At 39.8% G+C, this 12,308-nt stretch overlaps 1 protein-coding gene and 1 long non-coding RNA gene across 3 annotated transcripts; one reads left to right on the top strand and one right to left on the bottom strand.

Moving 5' to 3' along the window:
- Positions 1-362: 362 nt before the first annotated feature.
- On the top strand, positions 363-5,432 carry LOC110108457. 2 transcript variants are annotated; one of them, XM_028699247.1, is made up of 13 exons: positions 363-975; positions 1,073-1,136; positions 1,204-1,539; positions 1,617-1,741; positions 2,133-2,241; positions 2,334-2,479; positions 2,574-2,647; positions 2,731-2,848; positions 2,968-3,139; positions 3,224-3,296; positions 3,403-4,367; positions 4,453-4,635; positions 4,865-5,432. In XM_028699247.1, exons 1-13 carry the CDS (start codon positions 611-613, stop codon positions 4,940-4,942), a joined length of 2,808 nt encoding a protein of 935 aa, XP_028555080.1. In that variant the 5' UTR covers positions 363-610; the 3' UTR covers positions 4,943-5,432. The 2 variants fall into 2 exon arrangements, with proteins under 2 accessions (XP_028555080.1, XP_028555081.1); XM_028699248.1 differs by having other exon boundaries at positions 364-975; positions 3,227-3,296.
- Positions 5,433-6,627: 1,195 nt separating this feature from the next.
- LOC114580738 lies at positions 6,628-7,346 on the bottom strand. Its single transcript, XR_003702293.1, has 2 exons — positions 7,098-7,346; positions 6,628-7,008 (listed from the first exon to the last, which is right to left on the bottom strand). It is a non-coding gene; the product is annotated as an uncharacterized LOC114580738 (long non-coding RNA).
- Positions 7,347-12,308: the final 4,962 nt, after the last annotated feature.

The following is a 12,308-nucleotide window of genomic DNA, read 5'->3' as shown; positions in this document are numbered from 1 at the left end:
ATTTCTTTTACACTCTATTCTTTTTATACTGCATTTCTTTTTTAGCAAATTAAACAGCCCCTAAATGTGTAGCAAGGTCCTTAAAGCGGATTTAGATGCTTGTAGTTTGCAAACAATTTTTAGAAAACGATAATTTGTTTACATTTATTTTGGAAGTGACCAAAAATCTTTTCATTTAAGAGGCTTGTGGAATTTATGATTAATTGTTGATTTCTAAGTACATTCAACTCAATAAAGAAATCTAATTACCTTCATCCATTTCTAATACTTAACATCCATCTTCAAGGAACCAAGCGACCTTTCTGACAATGAAACAGTATAAGGTGAGGGCAAGAACTTCGATTGAAATTTTAATACTACATACTGCAAAGCATTAAGCTTTGGATCAAATTAAAGCGGAATATCTATGCATTAGCATGCTACAAATTAAGGGATTTTGCTTTGAACAAGTCATTTTGGTAACTTTCTGCATGATCCACAGGATAAATTGCTCAAGGCTGAAGGAAATGACAATTTGCCACTTCCTGGGCATCAAATTGTGTCCCTCATTCGTGGATTTCAAGCTGAAGAAGCTCTTCAGCTCGGAAACTTGGAGAGAAGACTTGCTGAGATGGTTTGGCAAGATGATAGTTCTGGTTTCATAGCATTGCTGAAGCATTCCCCTGACCATGCGCTGGAATCGCCTTGCTCAAACGAAGATGATCTCTTGGATCCCGGCGGTGCTGCTAGTCTTCTTCAGCTAGCATGTAAGCTTGATTCAGTCAAATGTGCCCAGCTTCTTATTGAAGGACAAACTGGAATGGCCGTCAACATCAATGAAATGGATGGCTTTGGGCGTTCCCCACTCCATACTGCTGCAGAGATGCTCTCATCAAAGTGTATTGATCTTCTACTTCGAAATCGTGCTCGTACTGATCTAAGATCAAATGATGGGGATGCACTTCTTGCCCTTGAGATCTCACTGGCCAGTCAGAGGTGAGTTTCTACAAAAACCCTAATCTATTGCATATTTGAAAAAAAAAATTATTTCCAGTTAACTGATTTCCTTGGAATCTTGTTCTGCGTACACTAGGTCGCATGTTAATTGGTCTCTCGATGAATCAGTTGAAGAACTCCTGGCTTCTCTCAAAGAAATGGTCTGTTTTGAACGATTTTGGAACTTTTTTATCGGTAATTTTTCTGATCGAAGGAAATCTGCTGCAGGATTTGACTGCTATTACGTTGTTGGCTGAGGCAACTAAAGATCTCACTGAGCTGTCCTACATGATAGCTGTTGAAGGTCGAGTGGTAGAGCTTGCGACTCTCCTACTAGCTTCAGATGAACTTACGGGAACAACAACCATGTATGAGCTTGTCCTGGAAGAGTCCCTGAATCTACTGGAAATGGCAAAAGGGGAGCATTGGAGTTCTACTCACGGGATATATGAGAAGCGGCAAGCACTACTCTGTCAGATTGAGCTGCTTCATTTGTTTGGAGTTGCTTCCGTGATTAGTTGGGGGAACAAGAAAGATCTTGCAGTTCTGCTTCGGGCAGCTCAGGTATAACCTTGACTGATGTAATTCCTTGGGATTAAATTCTTAATCTCAATCGGGAAGATTTCCAACATATTTGGTAGGCTGGAGATGATATGTTAGTGGAAGTACTTATCAGGAAAAATTTGGATGCTAATGACACTAATGAAGATGGCAACTCATCCCTCCATTGTTATCTAAAGGGGGGTGCCAGTTCCCAAGACTCTAGGTTAAATCTCATTTGCATTATTTGGCTTTTGCATTTTTTTCCATACATGTAAGAAGATGGCAACGCTAATGTTGATCCCTCTACTTGCCTGGAAATTATTCTGTGTGGAGTCCGAACGTAGAGGATCTTTCGGATTATTGGACGCACTACATAGGCTTTGCTTACACTCTGCATTCGCTCTACTTACACTTTGCGTATTTGTAGATATACAGCAAATAAACAGCAAATCATCACAACTAATTATTTGCTGCTTATTTACTGCGTATCTATAAATACACAATATATACGCAGCAAATACACAGAGCGTAGGCATAGGGTACACAATAATCCGGAAGATCCTCTACGTTCGGACTCCGCACGTAATAATTTCTCCTACTTGCCACATTTTTAGAATCCTCAGCTGCTTGCTCAAGTGCGGTGCCAGAGTAAATCAGCACAATAAATTTGGGCTTACTCCAATACATTTGGCTTCACTCAAGGGCAATTATGAATCTCTTCAGGTGAATTCTTGTTCCTTTACTTTTGTATGCCTTCTTTATTCTTTGTTTTTTTTACAATGTTTTTTAATGGTGAATGTTATGATGAGATCCAGATACTGCTACTTCATGCTCCAGAATGTGTGGATATCCTTTCTGTGACAAATGAGACACCACTGTTTTTTGCAGTGAAAAGTAATTCTGCAAATTGTGTAAAGCTACTTCTGCAGTTAGGTGCAAATAGGGATGCCCTTAACCTCCGGTAAGCTATATAGATAGCCATGGTTCTCTCTTCCCCTATTGTATATTTGTTTTCATGTCACAATTGCCTGTGTCTCCTTGTATCTTTTTGACAGAAAACAGAGACCAGTAGACCTGGCACTATCTGAAGACATGCGTGTCATTCTTAGAACTGTTTATCCAAAAAACTGTAAGCTATTCAATGACCTCAAAGATAGGTGTGCAAAGTGCAATAATAATAATATTCACTCCAGTTTCAATATCTATCTGTAGTGGGCGGAACTCATCCCTCTCAGGAAGATGATGCCAGCTTCCTTTCTGATGAAGAGCATAGTGAAGGCATGTTCCATGGATTTCTGGAGCTGAAGGCTGATCTTGCAAAACTGTCCAAGTAAAAAACATAAAAAATCTGCCAATTTCAAGTTAGAACTTTAGTGAATCCAGAGATCTGAAGCTCCAGCTAGCTTCATTAAAATATTGGCTTACTTGTATTTTTTTATTTTTTTTTAGCAAAATTGATTCTAAGGAAGTGGATACCAAAATTGGAATTTGCCGCTACTTCAAGTCTCCAAATGGATGTGGAAGAGGTAGCAAATGTTATTATTCCCATGGAGAGGAAGCACAGAGACTAGAAAAGAGTAGGTTGGTGGAACACAATCCTCGTCTTCTCACGTGTATTAAGGTAAGGTTCCACCCATGTCCCCTAAATAAAGAAGAGCATATCCACATTATTGCACAATTCAGCCTTGTGAAATGTTTCATTTAGAAGCCAACGAGTCTCAAAGATGAACTGCAGCGAAAAATCTTTATTGGGGGACTTCCTCCTTCAGTCGATTCAGGTTTTGTTTTTGAACTTTTTAAATTTTAATCTCTTATGATGCTCATACAATTATTGTGCTTCATATCATGCCGTGAGTTAATGTTTTTCCCTTCGCCTTTGTCCAGATGATCTAAAGAAGTTCTTTGAGGAGGAGTTTGGACCAGTGGATGATGCGGTAGTCATTGGCACCAAAGTGGGTAGTCGTGTGCTATCAAAAGGTTTTGGCTTCCTCACCTTCAAGCAAGAAGATACCATGAAAAGTGCTGTTAAGGCTCATTTTATTACTCTTTCTGGTAAGACAATTGAGATCAAAAGCGCTCTCCCGAAATGTCAAATGGAGAATTCCAGTTCTCTTTCTGATCAGGAACTCTTCAAAGAAGATCCGGATGAGGCCAATGGTAGGATGGCTTCCTGTGGTGACTCCAATGATCAGCAAGTAATTAAGATTGGTGAACTACCTCCATGGTTGGTTAGGTTCAAGGAATGGTTTCCAGTCTACCTGAACAAGACGTGCAGAAGGCTTGGTGAAGGAGAGTGGTATCCTCTTTCATCTCTAAAAGGAGATTTCAGGGCCACATGTGGAATGGAACTTGATCACGAGTCCATCGGCTTCTTGAAGCTCAGTGACTTCCTTCGCTCCCTCCCTGGGATATGTAAGATGCACGTGATTTCAACTGGAAATGGTTCCCCTACTCACATGGTTCTCCGACCTTTCTATTCCTCGTCTTCTAACCAGACACAGCAGTCAAAGCTTGCATCATGCGTAGTTCCTCATTTCTCATCATCCAAATTTCCTTCACCGATCTCCGAGATTTCTGACAGCCCTGTTTTCTCAGATGAAAGTATACTTCATGAGAATGTGTGTGTTTTAAATGCTGCTTCTTTGCAAAGGTCTCCAAATCACGGGCGATGGGAACACAAGCCTTGGTTGGTTACTAATCCGCAAAGGCTAGGTAATAGATTCTCTGAATATAACCAATGGAGAAGTGCTGGATTATTTGAGCAACCCAGTTCCCTGAAAGAAATAGCAGCTGGGGACAGTACTCAGCAACCTTTTTCCTTCTTTGTTCATCAATGGGATAGTGGTCTGGTGAGCTTCACTTCCACGTTATCTCTCGATCTTATAAACAAATATGCATACTAAAATTATGTAATTTATATTATATTGTCTGCAGATAGCTCGTGGCAACTGCATTATATGCAAAAATGCACCAGGCATTTTTATCGCCAGTCCCTACCTTCATAAGGTATGCCATTCATGTAAGAAGGATTTCTTTAGTTCGTTTACAAGTTGCAGCTACTATGGCGGAATTCAGCTGCGGAAACCTACTATATTCTATGAGGAATTCCCGTCTCTGGTAATGAAGACTTCCCTTTAACCTTTTCCAATTATGGCTTCGTTTGGGATGACTTTCTTTCTGTTTCTTAAAGCAGCTTTCTAGTAAAAAATTAAAATTTTTATATTAAGAAGCAATGAGAAAGTCATCCCAAACGAAACCTGAAACTATTAATTTTACCATCACAGCAGCATATGTGAGAAGTATCAGAAAGAGTAAATTTGCCTCATGATTTTTGCTCTAAATGTAGTTAGAAGCGGCATATCGAGCCACTGCCGTCCATCATCTTCCAACTTACACGCAAACCAAGCTGAGCATGAAAACCTGAGGAACTAAAACTGTCGTGACTGGTATGTTTTGAACTCTAGTTAGCCAGTTTGATGTCGCAGAGAGATCAAACGTTAGCATATGGAGGAAATACATTTCATTTCCTCCAATTTTGGGATGCTTCGTGGATCGCCCTGTGAAGTTTTGGCCTGTATAGTTATCTAGCTCTCTTTTGATTGATATCTTCCTCAAGTAAGCACATGGAGGAGAATATATCCTCCAAATTTTTTAAATGCTTACTTGAGCTCATAATAATTAGGATGTGCAAAGCACTCCAAGTTAGCTTCTGGTGTAAAAAAAAAAACTTGGCAAATAAAATGTGGTGTGCAAAATCTTCTTTTGATCATAATTGAAGTCAAAAGTTTATGTTTCCCTTCTCTGTGTGAAAATGTAAGCAAGATAGCTCTTGGCATTATGGCATATAATTTAGAACATTGTTAACAGTAGCATTAATTTCATACTGAGAATTGACTTGGCAGTGGGCCTTTTTTTGTTGGAACCCTACATTACTCTATACATGCAGTAATCACTTTTTCAGGTGAAGGTTTCGTTTGGGATGGCTTTTTTAACGTCTCAAGCGAAGCCTAATTTTTTTTTTTTTGCCTGAGTATAATATAATAAAAGCAAAAATTATAACACTTGCAAGCTACTTCATGCTCTCAAAAGAATAACTTCTAAAGAAAATAAAGTGAAAGTCTATATGGCTAAAGTCGCTTACACATCAGCAGTTAATCCTCTATTATGTACAATAATTTGCACAAAGCCAAACATTATGCACACAATAAGAGCTGTTAATTAATATATGTCAAATTCAAGAAAGAAATATTAGAAGGTTGAAAAGTGAATCATAAGCTACCTAAAAGATATAATTACTCACTTATTAAAATTTGAAATGGATGGCTTTAAACCAGAAGAATATGTTGATTCAAATATAGAAGAACTAGATACATGAAGTACTATTAGGTACTCTTTAGTTGGTTTCAACATTAGTTGGGTGTTATAGCTATAGAAGATAGCTGCATTATCAACAACAAAAGTTGAATATGTAGTTATCATAGAAGCCAGCAAAGAGATGATTAAGGCTTCGTTTGGGATGGCTTTCATATTGCTTCATAAAACGGCTTTTTAGTATAAATTTTTTTAATTCAAGAAATTTTTATACTATAAAACTGTTTTAGAAATCAACAAAAAATTTATCCTAAAAGAAGCCTAAGTTAAAGGCTTCATAAAAGAATTAAATCATTCATAAGAAGATATTTCTTTATTTTTATGATAGTCAAAGTGTCATTCATTTGATAAAAAAATATTGCCTTTCACTCTTGGATAAAGCACATATAACTAAAGTATCATTTCATAAGCAATTTGCTTGGATTTGATGTCTTATAGTTTGTCATATAGAGAGATATTCTAATATGGAACAGTAAACAAGTATAATAGAATTTTAATTTTCTAATTTTCTTGCCTACTACTCTCTACATAACTCCCATAAATTTTTTTATCTATCTTCATTTATTTGATAACTATATTATGATATATACCATAATCTATCTTATAGATTCAATCTTATTATATGTCATCTTTAAGCACAATATAAGGTGATACTTTCATTATGCTGAAGAATTTCGAAACAACAAATAAATATAAAGATGAGGAGGGGAGAGGAGAATCAACCTTTCAGCCATAATAGGGAGAAGCACTTTCTTGTTAATGAGAGAAGAAAGGAAGAAGTTTTCATAGCTCTGGAAGGGTGACAATAATAGTAGCAGTAACTATTGACCCCTCACCAAAAAAAATGCGAAAAGAGGGAAATTAAACGATTTAAGTGACGCGCGTCGGCGCAGCTCGTCACTTGAAGGGTTAAACAACCTCTGATTGTCAAACAAACTGCGTTGTTGCAATCATAATATCAAATTCACCTTAAAGGGACCACCTCGTAGATGAATCAGGTAAAAATAGACAAAATCGGCGACCAACACACGAAACGACGCACGACGATGCTCAAATGATGTCTGATTTCGAAACAGATTTCTCCGTTGCATTCAGAACGTCGATAATACTTGAAATTAACTGTAGTTTCATCCAATAAAATTTGCATGAAGAAATCGATGCATTTTTAGATGAAAAAAAAAATCAAAATCAGATTAGATCGAAAATACCTCGTATCAATCTATGCCGGCTCTATTCGAATCCTCAATATCCTAGCCGTCTCTACTCTCATAAATTTTGCATAAATCTCGCAGATGGCCTCGATCGTCACCTTCCTCATCGTTAAGACGAAGCCAAACGACTTAGCTCGTTTCTTCACTTCCACACTTGTTCTCTACCGAGCTCCAAAAGCTACAGCTTTTGTAAGCTACAGCTTTTGTCGAGCCATTCGATCCCCACCCATTATGTGTGCTCCAGAAATTCTCGTTCCAGGCCTCACCTCATCGTCTTTTTTCTTGTCATTTATTTATGACAACGGAGAGTTTTAACAAGATTATGTTTCAGATGAATTTTCAGAAGCAGATTGGGCTTTAGATAAATACTACCTAAAGATTCAGCCCTCATTTTGTGAGGACTTTATGATATGAGTTCTGATTTTCTATAGGCGCAAGCCCTTATAGGTAATCACTCCTCCCGTTAACAAGGGAGAACTTTCGATTAAAGCTATTTGTTAAAGAGGTAACATAGGTTGTAAATCTAGCATTTAATAGCAAAATTGAATTTTGGAGTTTGAGACTTAAAATTTATCACGATAAACTTAAAACATGTGATAGGGGGAATGAAGAAGAGTCTGGTTAAGACCCTATGGTTCCGTCGTCCCGGACTGTCGTGGTCCCTAGTCTACTTAATCAGAGGAGGAAGTCGACCCAACCTAACATAAGGCACCTTATCAGCAACCATGGGTTGCTTCGTCCAAGAAAACCTCATAGACTTGGGGTGATGTTTGTCTCAGCGGATAAATCCGAATCCACTCAACTAACAGAGGGTTTTGTGCCTATTAAATATACCCCATGATTCATTACTCAAGGGTTTGACGTCGTTAGGGAACATATGGGCTTTGGCCGTGATTGTAATATAATGGTGTCATTTTACAACAAAATCATCCGATCAGAGGACACGTGCCACGTCCCTACTAGCAAGAGATTATTTAAAAATGAATCTTAGTGATACACCTAACACGATATTCGCTCTTTGTAGGCTTAGGTTAATTTCAAATTTACCATCCCCAATAAACATTTACGAGAGGTGAATGGGTTTTAGTTTTAAAATTTTAAGTGATATATTTCATTTTAAGAATTTAGACTTTTATTGGTTTTGAGATTTAACCCCTCCAGTTGAGATTTTCCATCAACACGACCTTCATCGGGGTTATATTAAAACTCACTTTTAGTTTTGTAGAAATTTGGGAGGCATCTTATGATTCAAGTCAGGTTGACTCAGACATTGACGTTTGCAAATTTATTGCATTTGTCAGAGCACATACAGGTTGTGTTTAGTTTGAAAATAGAGTGTCATATTGTGAGACCTCGTTCCTTTGCTGTAGCTGCTGGGAAAAGTGATTTTTTTTCCTTTTCACCGTGTGATCTCTGATCAAGCAATCCTAACCACACCTTTTGTAATTAACCCTGCTATTTAGTTTGAGTACTGTAGCAGCGGCTGTATGGTGTAAGAAAAGCTTGAAGATGAAGTGCAAAGCTATAGCTACTCTGCCTCCTCTGTTTTCAACTTTACATTCGTTAAGCTAACCATCTTTACTCTGATGTAGTTCTTATTTCATGGTATCAGAGCTGTAGGTTCCAACCCCTGCTTCCTCCGTATCAATGGCTGCGTCATCTTCCTCAACGCAGATGGAAGACTCGGGCTCGAACACAGCTTCCAGAGACACAGTCATTCCTCAGCAACTAAAGTTCTTCATGGCTAACGTGAAGTCGATGGTCACTGTACAACTTACTACCGAGAATCATCTGATATGGAAATCACAGCTGTTAAAGTTATTCACTGCTAATAACTTTGAGGGATACCTCGACGGCACCATAGTACCGCCGACGAAGCAGATTACAGATGTCAATGGAAACAGCAGGATCAACCCACTCTACTCCACCTGGATGCTGATTGATCAGCATTTAGCATCAGCAATTTATTCAACGGTTTCAGCATCTTTGTTACCGTACATTCTCAATCTCAACTCCTCTCACGAAATCTGGTTAACCACTGAGCGAAGACTACAGTCGTCAAACCGCTTTCGCCTTCTGCAACTCAAAGGCGAACTTCATCAGTTACAACTTGGCGACAAGACTATGGTGCAGTACCTGTTCGAGATCAAAGGCAAGGTAGATGCCATAGCTGCGGCAGGATCTGCCATTGAAGAAGAAGACATCATACACTATACCTTGAATGGACTTCCGATCACGTATCAGTCATTCAAAATTGTGATAAGAACGCACCCAAATCCCATTTCTATCGATGATTTTTACTCTATGTTGTGCAGTGAAGAACTTCACCTGAATGTAGATATGAACAGAAACGCAAATAACTTGCCACCTGCTGATCCAAATCTTGCCTTGGCAGCTACCAGAGGATCATATCTTGTCGCTCTACTGCCTGTGGTCGAGGTCGTGGAACATTTAATACTCGAGCCGCTCCAGAACGTAGCGCGCCTGGAAGATCTTCGAACAGTGATCAAGCAACTAACTGTGGGGGAAGACGAACTCGTCTGACTGTCGAGTGCCAAATCTGCGGTAAACCTGGTCATTCCGCAGTGAGCTGCTGGTATCGCCACGATACAAACTACTCTGCATCACCGCAAGCATACATTTCCACAGACAATTCATAGCAAGCTAACTGGTTCTTAGATTCGTGTGCTACCGAACACCTAACTTCTAATGCTGCTCAAATCCAGAACCTGCAACCGTATACAGGGAACTCCAATGTCCAAGTTGGCAATGGTTAGCAGCTGCAAATTGCTCATGCAGGCCAAGGTTTGCTGCCCACCCCCCTGCGTAAGCTTCGGCTGTCCAAAATTCTACATGTTCCTCAACTTTCACATAATTTAATTTCTATTCACAAATTAACTTCTGATAATCCTTGCTATGTCTTATTTCACTCCAATGGTTTTCTTATAAAGGATTCCAAGATCAACCGAACTCTTCTCCACGGTCCCAATCTACATGGACTCTACCCAATTAATCATCCGGCTTCCGCAACCTCCCAACCCATCGGCTTATCTGCTACTACTTCAGCTCCTAGTCTCTCGGTGTGGCACCAACGCTTAGGCCATCCTTCTCCAACAACTCAACGATCCATTCCCGCAATTTTCCCTTCAAGCCTGGCTGCCAATAGAACATTTCATTGTACTGCCTGTGCTCAGGCTAAAAGTAGACGTTTATCTTTTCCTTTGTCTTCTACTAGGTCAACTAAGTGTTTAGAACTTATCCACAGTGATGTATGGGGTCCCTCCCCACTAGTTTCAATACAATCCTATCGTTATTATGTGATGTTTGTTGATGATTTTAGCCGATATTCTTTGGTTTTTCCGTTGCACAACAAATCTGAAGTTGCAAATACTTTTCTTCATTTTAAGAAACTTGTGGAACATCAATTTCAATCTAAAATCAAAACTCTACGCTCCGATCGCGGCGGCGAATACATGAATACCATACTTCAAAATCATTTAAACAATTTTGGTATAGTTCATCAAACTTCCTTCCCTTACACACCTCAGCAAAATGGTGTTTCCGAGCGAAAACACCGACACATCCTTGAAACCATGAGAGCTCTGCTTTTTAATGCTAATTTACCTGGGAAATTCTGGACTGATGCTCTCCTCACAGCAGTGTACCTGCTCAACCGATTACCATCCTCTGTCAATCAAAATAAATCCCCTTATGAATGCTTGTACAAACATCCTCCTACTTACTCACACTTACGAACCTTTGGCTGTCTTGCCTACCCCTGGATTCCCACTCAACTGTCTAACAAATTCTCTCCTCGAACCCAGCCGTGCATATTCCTTGGCTATGTTCCCAACTCCAAAGGTTATCGCTGCTTCGATGTCCAAACATCTAAACTTTATATCTCTAGACATGTGCAGTTCCATGAATCTGTCTTTCCATTCCTGTCACAAAAATCTAAACCTACTATCCCACAGCCTATTATCAACACTCATCCGGCTAATCTGCTACCCACACCCTCTATGCTGGCGTTTGTAACCAACTCAATACCCTCCACTCAAATTACCCCACCTGCAGGATCCCAATCTCCTACCTATATGGAACCCATCTCAGCCTCGGTTCCACCATCTGAGAGCACTTCTTCCCTAGCTCGTCCACCCTCTCCTCCACCTCATCATCCGATGATTACCAGGGCCAAGACGGGCACACATAAACCACGGCAAATTCTTGATCTTGAGCATCAAATCATCCATGCTAGTCCAACAGGCTTCACTCAAGCTAACAAATATCAAGTATGGCGTCAAGCAATGAGTGCTGAGTTCGATGCTTTGCAGCAGCAAGGCACCTGGAAACTGGTTCCATATCAACCCGGTCAAAATATTTTAGGCAGCAAATGGTTGTACAAAACCAAATACAACGCCGATGGCTCCATTGCAAGGCATAAAGCTCGACTTGTAGCTCAAGGATTCAAACAAGAGCACGGTCTGGATTACCATGAAACCTTTAGCCCAGTGGCTAAATTTGCCACGATTCGATTGTTCCTGACTGTTGCCGTCTCCAACAGGTGGCCATTACTCCAACTTGATGTGTCTAATGCCTTTCTTCATGGCAAACTACAAGAGCAAGTGTTCATGCACCAACCAACGGGCTTTGTGGATCCCCAGTTTCCAAATCACATTTTCTCTTTACAGAAAGCCATATACGGGCTTAAACAATCTCCTCGGCAGTGGTTTGAGACACTGTCTACTTATCTTCTCAAATATGGATTCACCACAAGCACTGCTGACCCGTCCCTGTTACTGTTCAATCGGGATTCAGTTCAGCTTTACCTGCTTGTGTATGTTGACGACATCCTCTTAACGGGTAACCACAGTGGTGAAATTCAGAGATTACTTCACACGCTCAGCTCCAAGTTTCACATGCGGAACCTGGGATCACTAAATAAATTTCTTGGATTACATGCTACGCATTTTTAATCCGGAATTCATCTCAATCAGACACACCATGCCAAGGAGATTTTGACTAAAGCAGCTATGACAGGCTGCAAGCCCGTTTCTACTCCCCTACCTACAGTCTTACCGCCCGATGACAAAGCCACAGAGCTCTATTCTCGTCCGGAATTCTATCGTCAAATTGTAGGCTCTCTTCAGTATCTAATCTTAACCAGACCATATCTGTCTTTTGCTGTGAACTACCTCTGCAAGCATATGC

The sequence above is a fragment of the Dendrobium catenatum genome, unplaced genomic scaffold (assembly GCF_001605985.2).
Source record: "Dendrobium catenatum unplaced genomic scaffold, ASM160598v2 fragScaff_scaffold_1221, whole genome shotgun sequence".
NCBI classification, from domain to species: domain Eukaryota; kingdom Viridiplantae; phylum Streptophyta; class Magnoliopsida; order Asparagales; family Orchidaceae; genus Dendrobium; species Dendrobium catenatum.
The sequence above is the reverse complement of the archived record's forward strand: the minus strand, read 5'-3'. Positions and strand labels throughout refer to the sequence as shown.

Coding starts and splice junctions, on each gene's coding strand:
- LOC110108457 (XM_028699247.1), top strand. CDS start 611: ATGGTTTGGCAAGATGATAGTTCTGGTTTCATAGCATTGCTGAAGCAT. Junction 1,137..1,203: donor TGGCTTCTCTCAAAGAAATG/GTCTGTTTTGAA, acceptor AATCTGCTGCAG/GATTTGACTGCTATTACGTT. Junction 3,140..3,223: donor GTCTTCTCACGTGTATTAAG/GTAAGGTTCCAC, acceptor TGTTTCATTTAG/AAGCCAACGAGTCTCAAAGA.